The sequence below is a fragment of the Haliotis asinina genome, chromosome 7 (genome assembly GCF_037392515.1).
Source record: "Haliotis asinina isolate JCU_RB_2024 chromosome 7, JCU_Hal_asi_v2, whole genome shotgun sequence".
NCBI lineage: Eukaryota > Metazoa > Mollusca > Gastropoda > Lepetellida > Haliotidae > Haliotis > Haliotis asinina.
In genome coordinates this window covers 43,162,012-43,189,932 of record NC_090286.1, presented here as the reverse complement: position 1 = coordinate 43,189,932, position 27,921 = coordinate 43,162,012, and the positions used below count along the sequence as shown (strand labels likewise).

The 27,921-nt window shown below is 39.3% G+C and overlaps 2 protein-coding genes across 2 annotated transcripts in view; one reads left to right on the top strand and one right to left on the bottom strand.

Moving 5' to 3' along the window:
- Positions 1 to 57: 57 nt before the first annotated feature.
- On the top strand, positions 58 to 4,505 carry LOC137291839 (BTB and MATH domain-containing protein 38-like). The gene has a single exon (XM_067823382.1). The coding sequence runs from the start codon at positions 58 to 60 to the stop codon at positions 910 to 912; it is 855 nt and encodes a 284-aa protein (XP_067679483.1). The 3' UTR covers positions 913 to 4,505.
- A 2,302-nt stretch (positions 4,506 to 6,807) lies between these two features.
- The window catches only part of LOC137290865 (acetyl-coenzyme A synthetase, cytoplasmic-like), a 34,655-nt gene continuing 13,541 nt past the window's right edge, over positions 6,808 to 27,921 (bottom strand). Inside the window, exons 4-16 of the mRNA XM_067822028.1 lie at positions 26,731 to 26,803; positions 21,985 to 22,060; positions 20,839 to 20,962; positions 19,826 to 19,941; positions 18,325 to 18,517; positions 17,149 to 17,282; positions 16,219 to 16,351; positions 15,225 to 15,281; positions 13,759 to 13,839; positions 13,393 to 13,501; positions 12,568 to 12,767; positions 11,604 to 11,649; positions 6,808 to 11,219 (exon numbers count right to left, since the gene is read on the bottom strand). Of these exons, the coding sequence (XP_067678129.1) occupies positions 11,020 to 11,219; positions 11,604 to 11,649; positions 12,568 to 12,767; positions 13,393 to 13,501; positions 13,759 to 13,839; positions 15,225 to 15,281; positions 16,219 to 16,351; positions 17,149 to 17,282; positions 18,325 to 18,517; positions 19,826 to 19,941; positions 20,839 to 20,962; positions 21,985 to 22,060; positions 26,731 to 26,803 (1,542 nt within the window). The 3' untranslated portion in view covers positions 6,808 to 11,019. The remainder of the gene's footprint in view (positions 11,220 to 11,603; positions 11,650 to 12,567; positions 12,768 to 13,392; positions 13,502 to 13,758; positions 13,840 to 15,224; positions 15,282 to 16,218; positions 16,352 to 17,148; positions 17,283 to 18,324; positions 18,518 to 19,825; positions 19,942 to 20,838; positions 20,963 to 21,984; positions 22,061 to 26,730; positions 26,804 to 27,921) is intronic.

Genomic DNA, 27,921 nt, shown 5'->3' with positions numbered 1-27,921 from the left:
AGAACTTTGCTAATTCCGTCATCGCTCTATCGATCGATTCTGACTCAGTATTCCAAGATGGCGGAGAACTTGGCATCAGACGATAGTTCCGAGGACGAAAATGTTATGTTTACCAGTGAATCCGCTACAACAGATCTTATAATCGTAGTCGAGGATAAGAAGATCTTTGTTGAACGAATCGTCTTGGCGTTATCGTCGCCTGTTTTCTGCCGCATGTTTCATTCAGATTTCAAGGAGAAGTCTGCTCAGGAGATCCCTCTCCCGGGCAAGAAATACAGAGACTTTGTGGAATTTCTTTTGTGTATCTACCCCTCGACGATGAAACAGATCGACAAGGACAACGTGGATGTCGTCTTGTCCTTAGCAGACGAGTATCAAATGGAACAACTGAAGAAAAGATGCGAGACGTACCTGTTATGTCGATGCGAGAAAAACAACCCCTCTAACAGCGATCTCGCTCATATACTATACCTAGCCGATCGGTACTGTTTGAGAAAAGCGTTTGATAAATTTGCAAGCATGGCAGTTTACAGGCCAACATACGTAATGAAGTCCTACTCTGACTTCAATTCGCTGAGCGGAGATGCTAAGGCCGATATTTTGTTCCGACGTCTGGAACTGATAGAACGCCCTTCAAGAGAAATCCTTCGACATCTACCCGGACTAATCACAGCCATCCAAAACAGCTCGCTCGACTGTGGTCGGAATCACAAAGAGCGGGTAGCGAGCGGCAGGTGCTTGGAATGCATCACCTCCATCCTCAACGTCAACAGCATCGAGTGCTTGCGACAGCTTCGACAATGTAAATCCCTCACCGATAAACTGGTATCCGCTTTCAAGGACGATAATACGTATGTTGTCAAGAAGAAGGTGGCAATTGCTGACATGCCTAATGTGTATCGACCCCTGTAAGCGTCATGATAATAATTACAATGCCTCCATGAGGTCATCTTGATTATGGATTCTGTGCAAAACGAGCCTGTCTAGGAGCACGAGAGACAATGGCTGTTACACCATTGCTATCGATTTTCTAAATGAAGGTTTATATGTGTCGGTGTGTAAAGGTATATGGTATTTCACTGATGTCTCGGATGCAGTTCAACAAATGGTGGTGTGAAAGAGACAAATGGCTACCTTATAAAATCGAAATGTGAACACTTGACGTGTGTGTGCCGACAGAAGGAAGTTCTCTTCTAGCGATGCAGCTGGTGAAGACTGTGTGACTGTATCTGCTTTGAAAATCAATGGTTGGCAACTTATGTGCAGGTCAGGATACGATAAATTGTGTTTGCTGATGTTAGCAGGGGAGGTTTCAGAACTATAAACAGTCTTTTACATTAGACACGTGACATCCTGGTATTCGCAATGATTATGTTTCAGGGTTTGGCGACACTGTGTGTTGGTTTCACCAATGTGGTAAAACTCCATCAAAAATACCGTGAATAACGTGAGATGGAAAGACGTGTCTTGTAACGGTAGTTTTTACTAATGCAGGCAACTACCCAATCAGTATGACTCAATTTTAAACTAATGCAGTAAATTACCCTATCAGTGTGACGCAATGTTAAACTAATGCAGTAAATTACCCAATCAGTATGACGCAATGTTAAACCAATGCAGTAAATTACCCAATCAGTGTGACGCAGTGTAAACTAATGCAGGAAATTACCAAATCAGTGTGGCTCAATGTTAAATTACTGCAAAAACAACCCAGTTAATCTAATTCAACGTTCAGGTGATGGAGACAAATTTCCCAGTTAATGTTACAAAACAAGTTTACTACTGCAAGCTATTACCCAGTTACTTTCTACCCCTAGACTGTTTACAACAGAGGTAGCACAAGCCCCCTATATTACAAGACAGGACACATTCTATGTTCTGTCTATCGACTCCCATATTCTGCTTGGTAAACAACTGCATGGTTTCCCATACAGGTCTTTGCACAGTTGTGCAAAGCTGACGTTTTGAAGTCTTGTGTCGGATATAACACAAACACAGTTGTGCAAAGCTGACGTTTTGAAGTCTTGTGTCGGGTATCCCAGGTTTGACACACCCACAAATTATGACTAAATTATGAATATGCAGAAACAAAGTTATACTTCGAGATAACTGTACGTTCGACCCAGCGGCATTTGACTACTACATGTATGCAGCTGCACTGCAGTCTAACACTTGTTTCAGTCACAAGAATCCCTTTTACTGACATAGACCACAAAAAGTAGATGATATTGGATTTACAAGCTTGATAGTCGGCAAGTAATGAAGCCAAGAAGAAAACCGACGATGAAGATAAGTTAAGGGAAAACGTGACAATTTATTCCGTTCCATTGGAAATGTTTCATGTGTATGGATATATATTACGTTTTCTCATATGCATTTGCATTGGCTAGTGATGTGCTCGCACAGTGGAATATCCCCGACTTATTATTATTGGTGTGATATATCAGCTATGTATAACGTTGTCAGCGGGTGTATGGGCAACAATGCTTACACTAGTGTTAGTGGAATTTTAGAAGCTGGTGTGTCGGAGATGAACAATTTTTCTGGATTAACAGTTTGTATTTGCAATAGATGCTACGTTTCGGTGTAGATGCTAACATGGTATCACGCTGGTCCGTTTCATAGTCCCTGAACCATATCGTTTTCCTCTCTGTCCAGCCATTTCAACAATGCTTACTGAATTCGAAGCAAGTCTAAAATTCCCCAGGTTTAGGATCTCTCTACTCACTTGGGCTTTTCCTGTTCAAAAGAAAATCGTTTGTTTGGACAAAACCAATCACTTCCTGTTGTATTCACAATGTGTTTTAATACCTGCATTTATCTACTTCCAAGCAAGGATAGGTTGTACCGGCACAAAGAAAGCGTTTACGAGAAGTAGGTGATGGTGAAAGGTAGAGCAGATATGACCTAGTGTATGTGCGGTGCATGACGATGAAATTGATTCCGCGCGTAGCAGCACGCGCCTTGCTGATAGGACTCTCACGTAGTCGCGGACAACCTGGGACCCCTTCGCTCACACTGGCCGGCGCATACGGGTCGGTTGTTAGGTCGGTGTTCAACTTACCCTTGTTTGCCAGTAGGGTTGTGTTCTTATTGTCTAGACACACATGATATAATCACCGAGAATGAAATGAATTGCTCTTCCTGTCGCGCTAGTTTGGTCACTCCGAGACCATTTATTGTGCATTGTCGTAATTCCTTGGCAATATATTATGACCGTGTATGCATGCAAATTTCAGGAATCCGAAATACTGCGTGTGTTGTAAGTGGTCTGTGTCACCCAACAAGCATATTGTGATAAATATTGGACGCTATCAATGTGATATCTGTAGTAGCAGTGGTATTCTGTGTAACTTTGCAGAACTCCCAAGTCATTTGGCTTTTACCGTATGCGTTTTTTTATGGTGGTATTATGAGTGTTTGGATGCGTGACGTTATATCCCGGTGGCACGAGTCGTTGCTGATTGAACCAATCATTGACTTGCCTTGACAATTATTTATAGTTCGCTTATTCATAATTTGAACATTACCGTGGCATCTGAGACATCTTTCAACACCATTCAGATACATATCGCCAGTTGATACACTGTGCATAGATTCTCAGTGCACGTGAAAAAACGTAAGCATTTTCACTGTCTACCGATACGTGTTGAATAAATGAAAAGTTCATGAATGAAGAATAGAGGTGAATGCAGTGAAAATGAAAGTGGGTTTCCTGATAGGATCACCAGAACATTAAAGGGCATTCTAATTCCTGACATGAACTTCCGTAAACCTGTAGTACACATGCTGGCTTCTTAAAGCTTAGACACATCCCCCAATTTACAACTTAGACCAGTTTGAAATATTTTGTTTGTCATGACTATTTTTCAACTGAATGAATACGGATACAAATGAATATTCGTGTGTGTTTCCTTTAGTTTAGCAAGTTACAGACCGATGTGAACTACAACTGGACTTGTTTGGATCGCGCTTCTGTAACTCCAGGTATAATGAGATGGCACAGAGGCCGGGTTCCTTTGCGAATATTATAAGTAAAAGATAGGAAATTGAAGTGTTGTTTCATCACAGTGCTTAAAGATGACCAAAATTTAGGATCCGCCGAGTTGGATTAGAGTAATTAACAAGGTATGGTCATCCAAATTGTGTCTCCCATGAAAACCCATATGTCATCCATTCCTTTTGCCCCCATCTTAAGTAATAAGTAAGGTTACTTTAGAATTGAAACGCTTGTCACCCACACTTGCCCACTTGTGTTTAGAGGGGATCATGTTTGATGATTGTCGGTGACGGTTTGACCGTTAGAAACTGACAATGGAATGAATGCTGTTTTGCTATTTGCATGTCCTTTGTACATTGTGTAAACGTACCCTGCTGAGTGTTTTATTCCACAATGCCTGTTATATTTTGTATTGCTTCTCACCAGAGGCCAAATATTGTACAATCCTCCAGGTCTGGTTCAACACAATCAAATTTAAAATTTGAAAGCGAAATAAAATCAATAAATACATTTCGCAATTTCTTGTATTTTGTTTAACGAATTCCAATGACATGTAAATACCCCACCGTCACTGATTGGGGATTGATTGGACAAAATGTTGGCCAGGTATCCCATGTGGATACCTTCAGGGGGACCTCCCTACAGCGATGGACTGCCTGTATTTGTGTGACATTGTATGGGGTTTCTGTAAAGCATGTTTCCAGTACCCCATGCTGACTGCTGACTGAAATGCGTGGGTCTGTCTGGACTTTGTTGATCCACATCCAAATCATCCAGAATCGATTACTCACGCTGCCCACGCGCAACTGGAACATTACTGACTACAAAAAAAATACAATTCTTGGTAGTTATAATGCGATTTGATCTGGTATAAACGCCACTCAAGGGACATTTTGGTTAAATTTTGGATATCTCGGAGGAAGTGTTTATATCCGAAATGACCGCTTGCTTTCTCCTCACGTTCACGGAAAGCTACGCTCATATTATATATGACATATACTGTACACCTGGTAATAAGTTACACACCTTTAATTAGGTTGATCACTATCAGGGCCATATACAGATTAATCTAGAGTATGAGGAAAAGCATGGCAATACTGTTTTTCAGAAAATTGTTCTATACATGTGTACTTGGCGGAAAGTGTCTAAGGCACCTTGCTCTTCTCTTCATACAATTGATATTAACAAATGGTGTTTTGGGGGTTCTGTTTCAGAGTTTGGTTGGTTGGTTGTTTATTGCCACACTCAGCAGTATACCCGCTATTTGGCTGTGATCTGTAAATAATCCAGTATCGACCAGACAATCCAATGATCAACAGCATGAACATCGATCTGCGCATTTGGGAAGTGACTTGCTTAACAATAGACACCGGAATCCCCTAAGATGAGTCGGATAAAACTCTATAAGGGTCGTCAAACGTCTTCTACAGAGCAGTCATCACCAATAAACAAGAGTCATCAGAAGATGACATATCCCCTCGGTCCCCACATATATTTGAAAGGACAAAACACCTGACAGTTACTTGATGTTTCTTAGATTAAGTTTGAATCGTTTCCATGAAGGTCATGAAAATATAAATGCAATATATCTGTAAACAGCAAAAGGCACCACTTCAAGATCTGTCTCAATTATCTGCCAAGATCTGTTGAAAGATATGAAATGGTTTTCGAGTTGTGCTCCGGAAACGAAGTCCGCAACGTGTTCATGGAACCGAAAAAATAATAAATCACAAAAACCCGTAAATACCAAAAGGCACCATGTTGGGGTCTGCCACACATATCTACCAAGTTTTACTGACAGATATTAAGACGTTTTTGAGTTCTCCTTCGGAAACGAAACACACCTCTCACTTTTGAGACCAAGTCTGAAACGTTTCCATGGAAACCCAGAAAATGATAAACCACAAAAACTTGTAAGTATCAAAAGGCACCACTTTAGGTTCCGATTGATATATCTACCACGTTTTGCAGGAAATATTGCGCGGTTTTTGAGTTCTGCTCCGGAAACAAAGCCCCTTTCAACATTACACTACACCAAAATGTTCCATGGAGAAACGAAAAGAAATAAAAATGCCAAAACTCTGTAAATAGCAAAAGGCACAACTATGGGTTGAGATTATTACATCTATCAAGTTTGGTCTAAAAATATTGAACATAATAACTAGACTAACACCAAAATGTTCCATGGAACGGTTTCTGAGTTACGTTTAGTGTTTACCACACTGGAAACTTGCAGCAGGAAACAGACACTGATATTGATTGTTCTCAGGATACAAATAAACTTTTTATCTGTCTCTTCACTTACAAGGACACACACTAATGACAAAGCTGGTTAATATTTTTACTACTTTGCTGAAACCAACCATCCTGGCCTTTGACATGACATAATACAGGGAACAGGGATTCGAACATACAGCCATTACAAAGCTCTGCACAGCTTATTGTGGCATCTTAATTGCACCGTCTCCCATGCTCCCTTAAACGATGCTATAGTACATGGATTCACATGCTATTGCTGTGTGAAATGAGGGCTTTCCAGATTTATTTTCTATAGAAGTGAGTTGGGATTTATGACACTTTTAGCAATATTCCATCAAAACACTGCTTGGGACACCAAAATGGGGCTACACACATTGTACCCATCACTGCAAATAGAACCCGAGTCTTCAAAATGAAAGTTGAGGCATTAACCACTAGGCTAGCCTAGCACCTGACAGGCAGTCAAGATATAGCTGGAACATGGCAGTGACACCACAGAAAAGGCACATCTGTGATGATGATAAACAAATGACACACTACCCACAATGTACCTGTAGAAATTTATTCTGCTGACATACATGATATCATACACTAACAACCAAGATATTCCATATTGTGAAGCTGATACAAACATCTGTCTTCCACCCAGTTACCACCCATGCAAGTCAGACACTGACAGTGCTAGATACCTATATATATTAGTTTGCCTAGACTGTTACATAGTGCCACATATATACCAAGAGATCACTGCGTCAGTATCCACCAAGGTTAAATAGGAGTCATCGCTCTACCTGATTAGGAATGAGTACTAGATCTCAATTATTAAGGGACACTCTAACTAATTAACTAAGACAATTCACAACTCCCCTCCTTTATGGCTCGGATAAACAATATGTTTATGCCAGATTTTATCATTTGAAAAACCCATGTACATGGACCCATTCATTTGAACGTAATTAATCACTAGTAAAGTGAAAAGGGTTTAACACAATCATATTTGGGACGATACACACTATAAACCTGTGTTTGTTATTGATTACCCAGCATCACTAAATAAATGAATTCTGAATTAATTAAAAAATATGAATAACATTACCTGAAAAATGTAAACTTACAGATAATGTCCGTCAGTAACTTCCACAGTTGGCCAAAGGGAGATAACCAAGGAAAGACCACATGTCAAGGTCAACTGAGGTAATTGTAAATGTAATGCATAGCACATACCTACAAGAAGTACTCACAGTTGCTGCTACGTGAGATGACATGCTGTAAAAAGCATGTGATCTACAGTTTGTCAGCTGGTGACCTTTAGTGACATTTAACAAATTGTAATGCTGGTTGCCAGGGTGGCTAAATTAATTGCAGTTTACAAAAGGTAAAAACAAAAACGAGAACTGTGAAGCACACTGCACATTATGATACTAATGTGCTCCTCCGTTATAAAACCGGTCAACACACATCTTGATTTTCTTTAACATGACACCTTGTTTTGACAAGAAAATGTAGATCTTTTTGTTTCATGTTTCATGTTTCATGTGAAAATGATCTAAAATAGCTTTCATGGATTCATCATGGTTTCAAGGACTTAAGTTAAAAGTTCTGCGTGGAACAACTAATTATTCTTTACAAAGAACTTACTATTTAGACACTACAAGATTTTACCCGGTACAGTTACCTCTGTCATGTACACAGATGTACACAGATACATACTGACACAACTCATCACACATTAGCCATAACAAGCACACCATTAAATTACAGTCTATCCTGACCACTTTTCTGAATGGATCTCATTACATGCAGGGGTGAGTCCCTTGATATGACCCTGTTTACAAACCACATACATCTACTTCACGTGATGTTCCAAACAATGTTTAATGGAATGGCAGAATAGGAAATGCAATCTCTTAGAACCAAAATACTTAAAATTACAGCTTTCAATGTACCTTAGCAATTGTTGTGTTTTCACACTTCATAATTTGGAGACTGGTTGTTTTCTTAAGCCAAAGGTTAAGATAGTTTAGGAAAAATTAAATAAACAACAGCAGAGATACAGATCTGCAAACAGAGAGTGAGTGAGTATGGTTTCAAGCCACTTCAAGCAATATTCCAGCAGCATCATGGTGAGGAACACCAGAAATGGGCTTCACACATCATATCCATGCGGGGAATTGGACCTGTGTATATGGCATGATGAGTGAACATTTTGACCACACTGCCCCTTACAAACAAATAAATACATGGGGGAAAAGATAATACACTGCAACATATTCATTGGTCCTTGCATACTGGTAAAATGCAAAGCTGATTATCTTTCATACAACACTGAAAAGAAGATGTGAAATGAAAGATTATGTTCAGTTAGCATGTGACAATACAACTATGAAGTAAATACCAAGATGCATTAGCGTAAGGATGCATATCGCAACACAGCGCAATGCTAATACTGTGATACACATCATATCACAATGCTAATACTGTGATATGTGTCAAATCACATTGCTAATACTGTGATACACATATCACAATGCTAATACTGTGATACACATCATATCACAATGCTAATACTGTGATACACATCATATCACAATGCTAATACTGTGATATGTGTCAAATCACATTGCTAATACTGTGATACACATATCACAATGCTAATACTGTGATACACATCATATCACAATGCTAATACTGTGATATACATCATTTCACAATGCTAATACTGTGATATGTGTCATATCACAATGGTAATATTGTGAATCGTTACTTACAATGATGCCAACATTGCCCTGCTTTGCACATAACCATCAAGAGAGGAAATATCATTAAAATTTCTACAGTACTCCTATAGTTGCAGATGTAAAATCACTTGTCCTGATAATTTTCCCATTACATCAGCCAAATTTCTTGTTGATTTTTCAAATAAGAAACAAAATTAACTCTGGAAAGTCAACTGGACACCGGTACAGCGTCACATGTATACAAGTTTGCTTGCCCGTCAGAAAAATACACTGGAATGGGACATGGGGCAATGGGTTATTTCGACCCCTGATCATGTTTGTATTGTAATGCTTTTTAAATGATACTTTTGGAGGCAATTACAGATGAACATAAACAATTTAACAAAGGGATAAGGTGCATGACATGCATGTCTTAATTCATGATATACCTCTGTATAAGTAATAAACAAAAAAAAACATATTTTCTGTACATTACAAAGAGTAATATCAACTCAATTTTGTAGGAAGTCAGCCAGAAAACTACTGAAATAGAAACCTGTCACCAACAGCCACAAAACAAAATTCTGAATCTGACTGTATATTAATATGAGAGGGATAAGGTCATACTCGTTCATGACACTCTTATAATACATTAAAGAATGTGATACAGTCCATATCACATCGCTAGCCTGGGACTTCATACCATTAACCTTTCACTGTTGCTGCACTTCATATTGCACTTCTTGTAATATGTCTCCAGACACAGGCTACAATTGATTGCTTACGGTATCCTTCGAGTATCATCAAACCCCACTTAAATATGACTTAAAACACAGAAAATAATATAATACAGTAAAAATAAAAACCACATCTACATAATATTAAGTAGTAACAATTTCATTCAATATTCCTTTAACTAACTAAAACTTCCAAACGCAGGAAATTCACTTCAAGAGGAGGATCAGAATTCTGTTTATCAGAATATATCTGGGTACCAAATAAATAGATCATAACTTAAGTTTGTGGTTCTGTTTACACATGCAATAAAACAAGTATTAAGTATTCAGTAGAGTCCTCAATAAAAAACCAGCAAAAAAACAATGAAAATTCATGAAACAAAGGACATGTATAGACAAAAAGGACAAAATTTTGAGTACTTGTGTAATATTGCACACACAACTGTGTGAGAATAAGGAATGAAATAGGGATGGTAATACCAAAAAATATCAATGTTAGTAGCTAATTGTCAACAAAAGGACAACTAAAATGTCACCAAAAAGGAGAACCAAATACAGTATTTCTGTAATGAGTCATAAAGTGTAAACACAGAACAAATAATTTTACTGTTACGAACATGAGACAAAATGGATAGAAAAAGTTATAAATGGATTATATTAAAAATGTTCATAACAAGTTAATACAGACAACTTTGGAATAATTTGTTGAGAGAATCTCATAATGTTTACCTGACTAGATATATGTCAGTAACAATTCTCATGCTATCCAATATTCTATTTAATATGGAGTCCAAATCTGAAGTCGACAGGGGAGAAGAAAACGTTTAGGACTCCTACACATGCAAAGTTTAACAAAGAGACAAGACAAAGTCCCTTGACACTTGTTTTTTTTTCAAATTAAAAACAAAATTGTTCACCTAACATGTTTTGCAGTGAAGTCACCATTTGCTCACATCATGCTAGAGACACCATAATCTTTGATTCACACTGAAACAAACAACTCAAGATATCAACCATAAACTTTGTCCCGAAATACACAGAAACTGTTACACTAAAAACTATGAGAACCTCTAAACAAACGTCACATGACGGATGAAATGAAACACACAATGACACACAACCAAAGTGCCAACTACTCTCCCTGGCAAACAATCACCTGAATGTCTAAGCTGCCTAACGGTGATAATCAATACAATCTTCCTCGTCTAATCCCTTATCACTAATCATTACTGAGCTAAAAACAGACCCTAGCTGTTGTGAACAACTGCATACTGACTTCACAATTGTCTACAATGGTGGTAGTGAGTTATGCATCGTTTGGTCGGTTCTGGAACAACAAATCAATGACGCTTTCATCAGCCAGTGTTGACGTATCACCAAGCTGGCGATCACCGACTGCAGTCTTCCGCAGGATACGTCTCATGATTTTCCCTGATCGAGTTTTGGGCAAGGCTGGAGCATTTTGGATAAAATCTGGTTGAGCAAATGGTCCAATCTTGGCACGGACTGAAATAAAGCATATGGATTAAACTGAATTAGGCTCTAAAATAAACAACATGCATTTAATTTTAACATTTTCACAACTTTCACTGATTTCAACATATTTCAAGCATTTGGCCCCAAAAACGTTAAAAGAGTGTCCGAACTGAAAAAGATCTTGGCAGACTTATTCTTTGAAAATTATCTAAAAAAAAATGTAGATGTCATTAGGAAATTAGTGAGGTTGCTCAGCGCAATGGTTGAACCCATGCCCAAACCACCCTATTTACAGCCAATCAGGAAATGGTAAACCATTGCAGCCATGGATACGGCTGAAGCAAACATCGTCACTTGTATACAAAATTAAAATTGCAATTTATTTAATGAAATCTGAAGCTCATTCACACTTACCAATGTTCTTCAGTTCAGTTGTAAGATCAGGGGTGAATTCAAATCCCTGAAACAATGAATCACAAACACCATGATAATGTGAATACCATTAAATTGCTGGTACAACTCTGGTACATTAACATATCTCACGGACTACTGGCGCTGACAAACTCAGATGAGTAGGAATGATTAATGACAACTCTGTCTCTACCCTGTTTAATACAGTCAAGCTTTGGAAAACACGGAACCCACCATTGATATAACATATGAGTGAGTGAGAATGGTTTTACACCACTTCTAGCAATATTCCAGCAATACTATGGCAGGGGACACCAGAAATGGGCTTCACACATAGGACCCAGTGTTTGCAACACTTTTAATTTACCAGCTGGCCATCAGGGACTGCTGCTGCCTGCAGGCTATAAAATCTACAGGCCCTGAATGAAATCTGCAGGCCCATTTGGTTAAAGTGGTTTAAAGCAAAAGAGACTACATTGTACACAGTTTCACACTGTTTCTACAAAATCAAGGGAAGCCCACCGCACACAAAGGAGTTTTTATTTGTTAGACTGGTGTTGACATTCCTACGCCAAAGCCCTGAAATACCAGGAAGTGAAACTGTAAGTTATCGTAACATGATTGATCGTGGATGATTCCCAAGCATTAACAGAGAAAAAAAGGAGATACATTAAGATAAAAAAAAAAATACTAAGCGTTCGCAGTAGGTTTTGTAAGTGTGCGAGCAGAAATAATATTATAAATATGCAGTCCAAATCTTTTCTGCGTGAAATTTTCTTTACAATCCTGGATAATTTCAAAATGTCTGGCTTCTTTGTATGTAGCAAAATGTCTAGCTTTTTTATCAGGATCAGTGCATCCAAAACACACATACAAAATATTTCTTGCATCTTTTTATCATTTTTTTGCGTGAAAACTGCGGGTTTCTGTGTGAACACGAACAGATACTGTAAGAGTGTAGCCTCACCTGCTTCAGGGTGACGAAGCAGTAAATGCACTCTCCCTTGATCTTGTGTGGGTGAGAGACAGACGCTGCCTCAGTCACAGCCTTGTGCTCAATGAGGGCGGACTCCACTTCCGCTGTGCTCAACAAGTGGCCAGACACATTCACCATATCATCTATACGCCCGGTGATCCATATGTACCCGTCTTCATCTCTACGTGCACCTGAAATACAGAGAAACATAGTTCGTCAAGTTCAAGGTCAAAATACATGTGAATTTTTTTCTAAGAAAGTCAAGTACTTTTTCAATGTTATGGAATTTAGCACATCATACAAGACATCCATGAAGACTCATGACCTGCACAGCTATTCTGCTCGAACACTCAGGACTAAAGACAACACTGGTCTACAAATTGTGGGCGGGCACCCTGTTCATTATTCTCAGTCCTGAATGGCCTAGCGTGGCATGAACCTTTGGATTCTTGTATCATTCATTACATATATTTGAAGTTCTGTTGCTCTGCCATGTTAGGATCACAGGGGAAACATTATGTCCCATTACAACCAGGGTAGGACCTGTAAAACATTTGAGAGCATACAGATGCATTTCATCGTAAACATTTTATTCAGGGTTTGGATTATAATGAATCAGTGAGCATGGTTTTACAGAGATTTTAAAATATTCAAGTAAGTGGCACCAGAAAAGGGCTTTACACATTGTACCCACAAAGGAATGAAAGTAAGTCTACAGTATAAACCACTAGACTACACCAATACACCCTCACAGCTTGTCAGGTAAATGATGTAGCAAATCGTATCACTATGCAACTGTAGAGGATCTGAACTCACCATCTCCGGTACAGTAGTACCCAGGAAACTTCTTGAAGTATGTGGTCTCAAACCTTTCATGGTCTCCATACACTGTCCTCATGATGCTGGGCCATGGCTGCTTGAAGACCTGGAAACAGTCGGACCAACATGTTGGAACCCGATTCAGGCACTTCAATGTACCAGGACAATGGTTTCTCTGTTCACGCAAAACTGTGTAATATCACAGGGATATGATATCCACGTGTAAATAATCAATTCTAGACATTTATCATGTCCATAAGATTAACACCAAACCTTAATACTGAAATTTGTTGAATGGTCAATTTTATTGGAAACAGTATCATCTGGGATTACAAACTTTTGGGGAAAATAAACACCACCTACCAAATATCCTTCAGCAGCCCCCGTGAGTTCCTTTCCCTCGTCATTCACAATGGCTGGGACTACACCGAAGAAAGGGAATGTCTGGTAACAAAACAAGGAAGACATAACAGTGATCTGCTTCAGACTTTCTCAGACGTTTTAGCAAAGGTCAGAGTGAGTGAGTGAGTGAGTGAGTGAGTGAGTGAGTGAGTGAGTGAGTGAGTGAGTGAGTGAGTGAGTGAGTGAGTGAGTGAGTGAGTGAGTGAGTGAGTGAGTGAGTGAGTGAGTGAGTGAGTGAGTGAGTTTAGTTCAGTCTAGTTTTATGACGCACTCTGCAATATTCCCGCTATATGGCGAGTCTGGACCAGACAATCCAGTGATCCACAACACAGAACTGGGAGACGCTGACATGTATCAACCAAGTCAGCAAGTCAAACCACTCTATCCTGTAAGTGGCCTCTTACAACAAGCATGGGTTGCTGAAGATCAATGCTAACCTGGATCTTCAAGGATCCTCAGGTGTCAGAGACAACAGTGTCTCCATGATGCAGCACCTGCCTGACAAATACGGGAAAGGAGGTCTGATCCAAGGCCACTTTATACCAAATGTATCTCACTGGGCTAGCTCTATTAAAGGAGGCATACTTCAATGCTTGTACAAACAACTCACATAGACAGACCCCAGATAAACCTCATTTCATTCTACCTCATCTCAGCTTATGCATTGGATGAAGGCAGAACAATGCTAAATATGGTTAACACTTCCAAATTGTGTTTAAAATTTCAAACTTGATTTCATTTTATAAAAGGATTTTGTGATTGCTGTTTCAATATACATCAGCATGCAATATAAACCATCACATCTATAATATGAAAACAATGTGATTTAGATTATAAACCAATGTAAAAGGCGGTGCGTGCATTCAAGGGTTCGCATATGTGTGCTGGCTTGCTTTAAAGTTATATTCTCTTAATGCTGAGCACCAGGAGGGTAACAACATCGTCAGTCAACATCTTTCTGCAATCAGGGCACAAAATTATGTCTTCCACACCACAGTGAGGTGTTCAGAGAATACACAACTATATGTTGTTATTGTGTAGGTGACATGAAATGTCATTAACCTTGCACTTGAGAATATTTCAATCATATGATGATGTGTATGTGTATGCATGTGTGGCTGCTTGTAATAGCCCAGACTTAAGATGTTTTTATAGTGCCAGGCCACTGAGATACCATGCCACAGTTAAGCATGAATACCCCACTCAGAAACATTATACTGACTAAAAGCTAACCAGTTATTGTTGTACCCATTAATGCCAAGCACCAGACAGGGGCCAACAAGTACCATATCTTAATGTCTTTTGGTATGACATGGCTGGGGATCGAACCCACAACCTTCTGTTCTCCAGGCAGACACTCGAGCCAGTAAACTATGGAAACAGTTAACAAAGATGAGAGAAATCTGGGTATGAGAATAAATACTCACAGCTGATCCTGGTTTTGTAGGTGTGGCACCTGGAAGTGGGGTGATCACATGACCTCCCTGCAATAGGAGTATCACAATCAGAGAACACCAATAAACAGCAACACATACATGTACACAAATGTATATGAACTAACTGACCCCAACCATGCCATGTGTTGAGAAAGTGACAAACTCACACAACGAAATCAATTTTCCACAGGAGGTATTTCTTGGTTGATGAGATATCTCTACAAGACAATTACATCACAGTGCTTTTAGAAACATTGTGACATCATGAATTACCATAATGACATTACTAAGCTGTAATTTTCACACACAACTCACTTATTATTACTGTTTAAAAAGAATGATTTCTGATGATAAACATTCTCTTACCACAGAGATTACTTGTCATATCTTCCTATGAACCACTGTTCTAATACATCTCTTTAATGGTGTGAGAGTTCAGGATTTATGACTGGTTGCAATCAGATTTAGTTGTGCAATCAGCAACTATGTTTCAAAAGTGATTTGTGACAAGCAGGTGGGGTAAGTAATCTGGACGAATATACTTGGTTGCTACAGGTAGATTGGCGATTAAGCATGTGCAATGCTTGCTGATCGTGGCATGAAAATAATACTGTTTAACACGTGTCTTGTTTAGTGATTTAGTTCAGCTAGACACCATCACAACATGATTCACAGGAGGAAATTGAACTTCTCAATATTTAGACGACAACCTGTTTCCCTCGTTTCAAATGAAATGTTCTGGAGGGGTTCTGTTCCCATATATGCAAATTGGGGTTATTTATAAGATCGTGGCTCATCTAATACTTGTCATGCAGTAGGACAGAAGCAGACTCAGCCCAAAGCTTTTGTTTCCTGCAGGTCCTTATGGACGACAGCTTTCTCATCCTTAATAACTAAGAGTATTATTTCCATACTAAAATACTGGACACATCCATGATCAGGACCTACAACCTTCTATGGCTCAGGGTACCAATAGTTGACTTACCGTTTCTGTCTGCCAGAACGTGTCTACAATTGCACATTTTCCATTGCCCACAACCCTGTGATACCACAGCCAGGCCTCAGGATTGATAGGTTCACCTACTGTACCCAAGATCTTCAAGGAATTTCGGGAGTATCTACAAAATAATACTGAACAATACACACTGAACACATCTGAATGCCTTGAACTGCACAGTATAACATACCTCAACACTATCACAAGCTTTTCAAGAGTAAGCACTGCGCTATTTCTTGTGTGTTCTACTAAATCGGGTAAAAACATGTAACATGTTTCATTATCATTTGTGTTGTTGAATCTACAATCTACACAGCAATATATTCAAACATGATTTATTCCTTCAAAATTGACTGACAGAACTACAGAAAAGAAGCAGCAACTGTGTTCTCTTTCACTGTTATTTCTTGTGTTCATCAATGACAAAATGGTAGCAAATTGGCAATGTTGAGATATGTTCCATTTAGCAAGATGAAAATAAGATCTACATGTATTATCAGTCAATGCCAAACAGTGGGTATTAAGCAGCCTTCGCACTGCAAACTAAAGTTTGACAACATAAGCTGTCAAACCTGAGTTTGAGAGAGGGAACATTTCAACAAGTTGCCAACAACACCTGTTTCAGAGTTGTCGAACTTTCTTCAAGAAATAGGATCAGCTTCTATTCTCACCAACTTTTCCATCAAATTCTTGGTGTTGTCAAACACAAGTATGACATGTGTTGTCAAACTCATGTTGTTCAGAAACAACCAATGGCAGTCAATTAAATTGTCATGTGACTGTACCAACAGACATGATGCGCACATGACACAATATGTGTTGTCAAACTTTTGTTTGTCATGTGAAGGCTGCCTTAGGTTGTCTTACTTGAACAATTCAAAACACAAAGATCAAACGCAAGTATGAAAGTTTTGTTACTTTGTGACAAAGCTGTCTCCGAACTTCATCAGTGACCTAATGGCTGTAGGGGCAGTGTAGAACTTGGTCACTTTGTACTTGTCTACCACTTCCCACAGTCGTCCAGCATCAGGGTACATTGGTGTGCCCTCAAACTGTGAAATAAACACACATTGGAGTGCCCTTAAACTGTGGCAGACATACAAACATTTGAACACAGGGATCAATGTACATGAGAGACCTGAATGGCCTAACATAAGGGTAGAGCCTTGATAATCTTGACGAAATAACACCAGTAGTCCCATGGCCGTGCATCTGCTCTATTTTAAAATACTATGACGTTCTTAATACATATATTGACTAATGAATTATTTCAACTAAATTTCATCAATGATGAGGTAGTAGAGGAGTGGAAATAACTTGAAATTGCTCGTGTACTTCTGCACAGTTGCACATGTAAAAACACTAGCCTTGATAATTTTCCCACTATACTGACCAATTTTCTTGTAGATTTTTTAAAATAAGCAACATAATTAACATTGGAAAGTTTACTGGTCCCTGGTACACCACAACATACACAAATTTGCTTGCCCAACAGAAAGAAACACTGGACTAGGATGCCGGGCAATGGGAGATTTCCATCCCTGGGCAGCCATGTGATTAAAGCGTCCACCTGTCACACCAAAGACACAAGTTTGATTTCCAACACGGGCAGAATGTGTGAATGCCGGGCTGTGATACTGCTATAAGTATTATAAAACCCTACTCACCCACACACTTACTCGCGATTTATGTAATGAACGCTACAGCAGTTACATATCTCAGGTAATTTTGACAGCACATTGGAGCAACAAACTCATGTACAAAAATTATTTTTATGATAAAATTGATATTTTAAACTTATCCTAACTCAAGTAGAAACTTGAAACTCCTTCTCTCCCCTGAAGCAATCGTAATATCATTCAGCCCATGAGTAGCCTCCCATTTCCCACCAAAACAGTCCCACATGAGCTGTGCCCGGGTCTCCTTCATAGCCTTTGCAGACCGTTGGGCAGTCATATGGGCCTCTTTTGTGGCATATATCTGTACATTTTCAACGCCAAAGTTTGAAAAAAAGTGCTAATCTAATCCCACATTCAATGGACAAATATGACACTAAGAAACCTCAAGACTCAATCTACATCCTCACACACTCACTATGATGCTGGTGGCTCCATTTCCTAGTGGACCATAGCAGACGTACGAGTGTCCAGTGATCCAGCCAACATCAGCAGTACACCAGTACACATCGTCAGGCTGGTAGTCAAACACGTACTTGAATGTTGTGGCCGTGAACAACATGTAGCCCCCAACAGTGTGGAGGACGCCTTTAGGCTTCCCTGTTGAACCACTGAAACACACAGATGATTCATATGCTTAACAAATTTTACAATAGCAGGTGAGTTTTCTGTCCTGGACCACATACACAAAACTGCATGGCAGGCTGCCCATAACTCACTTGGGCTGCAATCATTCAGTTCGATTCATCAAAAATCAAATCTGACACCGTAGTTTTGATTTTTGCATAACCATTAGCAGTTTATTATCTGAACACCAATTTAATTCATTTCCACACTGCCACAATGTAATTTTGACTCAAGCACTGAAATAACATGAAACATGGTTGACAAATATAAAATAATAACTGTTATTAGTAGACAATGCCATGTTGACGACGGATTTCACAATGAAAAAGTCAACTCCGAGAAATAAATGAAATCTGATGTATTTACTTGTATGAAGAGTCAAATCAAAAATAATCAAATCAAGGATCCAATATAGAAAATTGAATCAAACCGAGGCCTGGGTGAATCGCTGCAGCCCTAACACTCACATTCATATACAGAGATCAAAATGATCGCCAGCCCGCCAGCCTGCCAGCCAAATGCTGGCAACTTTCATGTCGGGCTGCCTGAAAAAAAATCTCAGTAACAACAGATGTTTCTATATACTGATCTTTTCGACCTCACACATATCTGGGTCAATGTAAAACAGTTGTAAGCATTTTCTAATCAAACTTCCCTGAAAACAATTTACATTCATTTTTGAATCAAGCACTTTTTCTCATGTGTTTTTCTCGTGGTTATTCAGCGTACAATCTGTACTACAAGTCAATGCTACGTACATATACAATGGGAGCAGTGCAAAGAGAGGAACAGCCAGATGTGCCTGAAAGGATGGGGACAGCACAACACAAGTAAATGAATCAATAACCTTCGTCGGCACTTCTGCGCATGCTTCTCTTACACCTGGCTATTCTTCTCCATGCACTCCTCTCTCGTAGCTAACAGTGCACTGTGCCTAAAGTTTTATGATAAAAAAACTTTTTATATATAGGACATAAATTATGCAAAATACTAAGTTTTATGTTTTGAATATGGTCAGCGTTTCATCGTGTATTAAATGTTTACTGGTGTTGGAGTTAGACTGCAGTTCATCAGTCTGCTTCAGATTGAGTCAAATGGCTATAGTCACTGTTGATCATGGGACTGACACATCGACTGACTGAAGTTCAGTGAATGCATAATCTTTAAAACTGTAGTCACCAGCTCCAGTGATCGTTGTCAGCAAAAGACTAAACAATTACAGATTGCTCATTCCGTTGTCAACTAAAATATGAATCCCACATGGCCAGCTTTGAAAAAAGGGAGATAATCACCTGGTATACAGCATGAAAAGAGGGTCCTCTGCATCCATCCATTCCGGCTCTGAGATGTCACTAATGTCCTTCATCACATCATGCCACCACACATCACGGTCGCTGTGCCAGTTGATCTGCAAGACGTACACCGAATGTTTACAAAGTTGGTAATGCTGTATCATCAGAAGTGCACCATGAGCAATCACCTAGTGACCAGGGGCACCTTGTAATATTCCAGGTGTGTGGTGGCGGTGCAAAGAATCCAGACTGAACCAGACAATTCAGTGATCAACAGCATGTGCATCAATCTATACAACTGGGATACAATGACGGGTGTTAATGAGCCTGACCACTCAATCCCATTAGTTACCTCTTACAACAAGTAAAGATCAATTGTAACCTGAATCTTCATGTGTGACATGGGCACTGTAGCTCACCTGTATACAAAAGTGACTAAGTTTTGAAAAAATCAGATTTGAACTTCTTGAACAAATCAGGGAACAATCTTGTGCAGTTTCAGTATCATTTGCTCTGCAGTTCAAGGGGAGATTATCTTTACATTACGAGGAAATGTATTTTGACAAAATATTACCTTTAATGTGTTCAGCTCACACACCAAATTTCACTTTATTATTAGGGGCCATGTAATAGTCATAAAAAAACGTAAGCTTTCAGCACAAACTGCAAACATACTACATTTTAATACAAAAACAGATGCGTAATAGTGAATAAGACAATAAACAAACTTTGTTTTTACTTTGACTGCCACCACGGGTATACTCGTAGTGTCAATTATAGTTGAATTTGCCACTACAAGTTATCTCGTAAGTGGTATTTTAAAACAAGTTTCATATAGTGGCAAAATAGGCACAAGAAACAAACGAATCCTGGACTTCTTTGCTACCATCAGGACATTACTGCTTCTTGTACCTGTTGAGACTGTAACTCGTAGTGCAAATTCGACCAGAAATGATACAAGTAAACTCTTGACAGGCAGTCGGCATATTAAAGATGTCCCCAAAGTCTCTAACCTTGAGCTTCCTGTAAGGCCTCTTGGCCGGAGGTTCATCATGGCCATCCCCATCCCCGTCGATCACCTCCTCGTCAGACGGTGACAGATGCCGTACTACGATACACTTGGACACTTTGTGGCTTCTGGAATGAATATCAGTTAATATGGAAATGCCCGTATTGAATCAAAACCAATGGAGTCCTTTCAAGAAGAAACAATCTGCAAATTCATTGTAGTGAGTAACTTGTGTTTTAACTGCATTTCGCAATATTCCAGCAATAATATGGCAGGGGACACCAGAAATGGGCTTCACACATTGTACTCATGTGCACAATCAAACTCTGGCCTTTGACATGATAAGTGAATGCATTAACCGCCAGGCTACCCCACTGTCCTTCAATTCATTTACAGAGACACTCTTTTTGTGAATGTTTCCATAAACCAACAACTAATGTTAGGCTAGTTTCCCCTATGGTTGTCACAGATAGGGAATTTCTTGGGTTGCATTATTTGACTGAATGATGTCATTGACTATTTGCACTGATGTACTATTTTTGCATTATCAATTAAACATTCAATGTGTGAATTTATTTTCTGATTAATACTGCATAATCATTTAACACATTTCCTTCATGTATTTGATATTAAGGAGTTAAAATCTGATTTGAAAAGTTTAAAGACATCTACCTCACATTTTGAAACAGTGAACACACTGTTATAATCTACATACTGACAGCCAAAAAGTAAACCTTCAATGATTATAAGGCAAACAGTTTCATATATAACTTGGTCTGAGTAGAACTTTAGTATGCTTTTTGTCACTGCAGCAATATTCCATAAATATCACAGCAGTAGAAATGGGATTCACAAATTGTGCCTACATCTTCCGTTGCCTTTGGCATGATGAGCAAATGCTTCAAATCACCAGCTCTAACGTCTAAGATTACAGTACAAATCATGAACAATCATACAACAGATGTCAGCGCCTTAAACCTGATGACATAACATCAAAAGAACCCTCCTCATTTTGAACAATTGCTGCTTTTACCTTCAAATACACTCCAATAATTGGCTATGGAAGGATGATTTCTCCACAAGACATACAGCGTGATCCACAATCCCAAGCCTGGCTTTGTAATGGCTGACTTGCAGTGACAAAACTTACCTCTCTCCACTCAACCTAATGGCTTCATCCACAATGTGTTTGAGATTCAGAAGTTTGGTGCCACGCCACACACCATCTAAAGTAGAAAACAATGAGTTGTGGAATTCTGCTGTATTCACAGTCATACTATCAGATTAAACACGGATGCGGCAAGTAAACATATCATCCACTATCAATAGAAAGACATAGCCATTAAAACGGTAAATGAAAATGGACTTGATCATATTGATAAATTTATCAGTAATGAAATAATTATGTTTCAGTTTCAACCAGTGACATTAACAACACCATTAATGGTGAGTGAGTTTAATTTTATAATGTCTTTTGCCATAATTAAACAATATCACGGCAGGGCTACACCAGAATGGGCTTCACACACTGTACCCATGTGGGAATTGAACCAAGAGCTTCAGCATGGCAAGTGAATGCTTTAACCACTAGGCAACCCCGCTGCCCCTCTTTAATTGTGATTGGGGAACCATACTGCCAATCATTGTAAAACGTTGGTGTTGGTAATTTTCTACAAATGACAGCCAGAAACTGCATTACATTCAGTGTTGTGAAACTAGAATCTTCAATCAATTTTAATTCAAACTGGTGTAAGAATGAAGATTTTTATGGATATCAACTTCTTTATGAGAGAACACAACGTTTCGGAGTTAATGCTTACTCCTTCATCAGGTGATTGAGAAAGGGATACAGAGGTGTATTTATATGTACAGGTAAAACAATAACAAAGTAACAAGTGGAATGAGTTAACGAAAGCTAGTATAAACAAGCACTGATAGGAAGCCGATAGTTAAGAAAACAATGATGGAAGCCAATGGTAATGCATTACAGTTGATAGGATATGTTTACATAACATGATTGGGGATAAGGATGGAAGCCAATGGTGATACATTACGCATGATAGGATGATGTACATAACACACGATAGGGGGTGAGCATGTTTACATGAGGGTTGGTGATGTACAAACACAAGTATGTACTCGGGTAGATAGGCTATACATGAATTACATAGATAGAATGTACACAGGTAGATGAGATTAATTTATCAATAAGTCCCAGGCACTTGGTAGGTACACTCCTTGGTCGCGGTTGATGGCTGGTTTCTGTCTCCGGATCTCGATGGCCTCTTGCAGTTTCCTTTGGCGCCAGTTGTTGTTGTTGGTAGATAGTATCCTAGTGTCCTCCCATCGAATTGAGTGTTCAGGGTTCTTGAGAATGTGTTCAGAGATGGCCGATTTCTGGTCGAGTTTCCTGACTGAGGTCTGATGTTCCTTCATTCTGGTGTTGATTGGTCTCAGCGTTTCTCCAATGTATAGGTCGCCACAGTTGCAAGGGATCTGGTAGATGCATCCTCTCGGGTTAGGGTGTTCACAGCTGGGTCCTTTACCGTTGGCTTTTAGGTAGGTCTTGATGGTCTTGCCACTGGAGAAGGTGACATTGATGCTGGCTTTGGTCTTGATGAGGCGTGATATTTGACGACTGATGGGGCCAAGGTAGGGTATGGTTACTCTGATGGGTGATGGAGAAGGTTTGGGGCGGGGTTCTCGGTCCTTAAGGGTCTTGTTGATGGTGGCTGTGACAAGCTGGGGAGGGTAACCGTTGAGTGTGGTGAATGTCTTTCTGAGGTGGTCCAGTTCATTGTTTAGGGCATCGGGGTGGCAGAGGGCTTTGGCACATCTGGTAAGGGTGGCGATGATAGCTTGCTTGATCTGAGGGTGGTGGCAGGAGTTGTAGTGGATGTACTGGTCGGTGTGCGTCGGCTTGCGGTAAACTGAGGTTCTAAGTCCATCGTCTGTGGTGTGGAGGGATACATCAAGGAAGGGCAGGTGTTGGTTGGTCTCAGTCTCCATGGTGAACTTGATTCTTGGATGTTGGTCGTTGAGGTGGTTGAGGAGCTCATTGGGGTCGTTGTCATACCCCAATGAGCTCCTCAACCACCTCAACGACCAACATCTAAGAATCAAGTTCACCATGGAGACTGAGACCAACCAACACCTGCCCTTCCTTGATGTATCCCTCCACACCACAGACGATGGACTTAGAACCTCAGTTTACCGCAAGCCGACGCACACCGACCAGTACATCCACTACAACTCCTGCCACCACCCTCAGATCAAGCAAGCTATCATCGCCACCCTTACCAGACGTGCCAAAGCCCTCTGCCACCCTGATGCCCTAAACAATGAACTGGACCACCTCAGAAAGACATTCACCACACTCAACGGTTACCCTCCCCAGCTCGTCACAGCCACCATCAACAAGACCCTTAAGGACCGAGAACCCCGCCCCAAACCTTCTCCATCACCCATCAGAGTAACCATACCCTACCTTGGCCCCATCAGTCATCAAATATCACGCCTCATCAAGACCAAAGCCAGCATCGATGTCACCTTCTCCAGTGGCAAGACCATCAAGACCTACCTAAAAGCCAACGGTAAAGGACCCAGCTGTGAACACCCTAACCCGAGAGGATGCATCTACCAGATCCCTTGCAACTGTGGCGACCTATACATTGGAGAAACGCTGAGACCAATCAACAACAGAATGAAGGAACATCAGACCTCAGTCAGGAAACTCGACCAGAAATCGGCCATCTCTGAACACATTCTCAAGAACCCTGAACACTCAATTCGATGGGAGGACACTAGGATACTATCTACCAACAACAACAACTGGCGCCAAAGGAAACTGCAAGAGGCCATCAAGATCCGGAGACAGAAACCAGCCATCAACCGCGACCAAGGAGTGTACCTACCAAGTGCCTGGGACTTATTGATAAATTAATCTCATCTACCTGTGTACATTCTATCTATGTAATTCATGTATAGCCTATCTACCCGAGTACATACTTGTGTTTGTACATCACCAACCCTCATGTAAACATGCTCACCCCCTATCGTGTGTTATGTACATCATCCTATCATGCGTAATGTATCACCATTGGCTTCCATCCTTATCCCCAATCATGTTATGTAAACATATCCTATCAACTGTAATGCATTACCATTGGCTTCCATCATTGTTTTCTTAACTATCGGCTTCCTATCAGTGCTTGTTTATACTAGCTTTCGTTAACTCATTCCACTTGTTACTTTGTTATTGTTTTACCTGTACATATAAATACACCTCTGTATCCCTTTCTCAATCACCTGATGAAGGAGTAAGCATTAACTCCGAAACGTTGTGTTCTCTCATAAAGAAGTTGATATCCATAAAAATCTTCATTCTTATGTATTTTCACTTCTAAATGACATTCAAAGACTTGAAACTGGTGTAAAAAGACAAATATTTCAACTTTAATGAACTGATAACCCAATTATTTCCATCACTCTATAACTTACAGTCAAATACAAAATAACAATATCAGATGCTTTCCATGATACACACTATCCCCAGAGAGGTAGATCAATAATCATACTAACTTGTGTATCCATCATAATTTTGAACAGATGCTAATTATAATCATGACAATCTTTCTAAAGACCACAAAGCAATGCCTCATACGCACAAATAAATACACCAATACCAGCCCTGCACCTTCAGCCATACTACGTGTTCCTCTAATAAAGCATGTCAAAGCAGCATTTATCACCTTCCTTCCTATCAGCATCTACCCATCTGATGTTTTTTTCATCACAATATTTACTACTTAAAATGTATCCTGTGATAAAGTGCTTTGCTAACCATGCAAATCATTGTCACATACCACTCAAAAGATGTTTACAAACACTGATATTTTCACTGATTATAGCTGATACATGAAAATAGCCATGACAGATTAAGTATAGTAACAGTTGTATGAAATAAAAAAAAACTGTGACATTGTCAACTTCTTTTGAGCAGTATGTTTTCACAATAATGTTACCTGTTTATGAAATGCCAGGAACATATTAAAAATGAAATAATATATATATACATAAATACATAAAAGGAAAAGATGTAATTATTACCACTGCATAGAGAATATGATCTATGTTTTTGTGGAACATAAAATATGCAATTCATTATTCACTCAATGACTGTCATGACAATGAGGAATATTCAAGGAGTTTCATATAATGGTGACAAAATATTATTATAGACTTTATTCAATTATTATGAGGATATCTATCAATTTATTTACAACAGGGACTTTGTTTAACACGTTATTGACGTCATAATTATTAGCCTATGCAGTTTTGCCATTATCAATTTAAGAGAAATGGGCATTTTAGTCAATTTTTAATGTCTTTATTTCAGAGATATTTTAACTTTCCACACAATGCAATGGTATAAAAGTAAGCCTCATCAGTTTTACTAGACCTGTTATCAGGGTTGCACAGGCCATTTCAATCTCATGTAAGTACAGGTATAGGAAATGGGAATTTGTATATTTTCACCCTGGACATGTTACTGACACTTCATGCAATTTGGTCAGGATATATCCATGAACAAAAATATCTCAAAATATATCCATAAAATTTCTCACATTTTTTATAAGTCCAAAAAGACTTCTTTTCACATGTGGAGCAATAGATTTAAACATTTGTGTATTAATGTATTCAGTTATTACACTATCCAGCCCTTGTAACTAACATGACCATTAACTAACTAACATGCCTGCATTCAGTACTAATATCCTGAAATGAACATGATATTGATTACTTGAATTCTGTCCAATTTCTTTTAGGGCATAATTTTTTAAATAGGTCATTGTCACTGAAGGGGAATAAGTCCCAATGCAACTAGAAGACAGACCTGCAGTCATAACTGCTAAACATTTGGCGTCTATGATTCTGTCTGCTAACGACTCCGAGGAATATCCAGCGAACTACAACAAATTAATAACACACTGATGAATCAATAAAATTAACATTAAGACTTCACACACCATAAATAAATCAACAGATGATCTATGCAATACAAAACGTTAACAAATTCATAATTAATTTTCTACAAATATTCTGAACTATCAGTTAGTGTTAACAAAAAGAAACAATCATCAGAGTAATTTAATCCACATACATATCATGCTGTGACTCTGAGTTTTCTTGAGTGACAATAGTTGCAAAACTTTTGCACAGATGATTATAACAGCCAAACAGGATAGACGAGAAAGATTTACAAGAAACACTATTCTTACAAAGTCATAAATGAACATTTACATTAATATGCCTTCAATTAAAACACAAGCAATACAGCTGAGTGAAACAAGTTAATCAGGATAAGGAAGGGTCAGACATAGTCTAAGAGTTATCTATCATATGACATGCAGCATGCAAAACAAAATGGTTAGGGAATCATGTGATGTTTGGGAATTGTGTGAGAGAGGCCGTCCCAAGGAGTGAGTGAGTAAGTTTGGTTTTAAGCCACTGTGAGCAATATTCCAGCAATATGACGATGGAGAAACCAGAAATGGGCTTGACACATTGTACCCATGTGGGGAGTCTAACTCTTTACCTGGTATAGGCCAAACCACTGCCACCTATCCCCAGGAAGAAGGAATTATCACACAACGTAGTGAGTGAGTTTAGTTTTGCGCCGCACTTAGCAATATTCCAGCTATATCGCGGCAGTCTGTAAATAATCGAGTCTGGACCAGACAATCCAGTGATCAACAACATGAGCATTGATCTGCGCAATTGTGTTAACCAAGTCTGCGAGCCTGCCTACGACAAGCATAGTCGCCTTTTATGGCAAGTATGGGTTGCTGAAGGCCTATTCTACCCCGGGACCTTCACGGGTCTCATAACATAATGTTATTTGGGCAGCAGTGATACGTGGCTGTGGGTCCTAGAGATGAACATTCTGCCACAGTATTAGGCAGAATGTAATCAGATATCATTACACAAAGTCATTTAGAAAGTGGTCAGATGTAACATATGTTATATTTGGGATTACAGTTGCTCATTAAAGTATGGATTCTAGCACTCTTGTCTGGTTGAGTCG

What these genes read in the sequence shown, in the direction of transcription:
- LOC137291839 (XM_067823382.1), top strand. Translation starts at nt 58, where the DNA reads ATGGCGGAGAACTTGGCATCAGACGATAGTTCCGAGGACGAAAATGTT.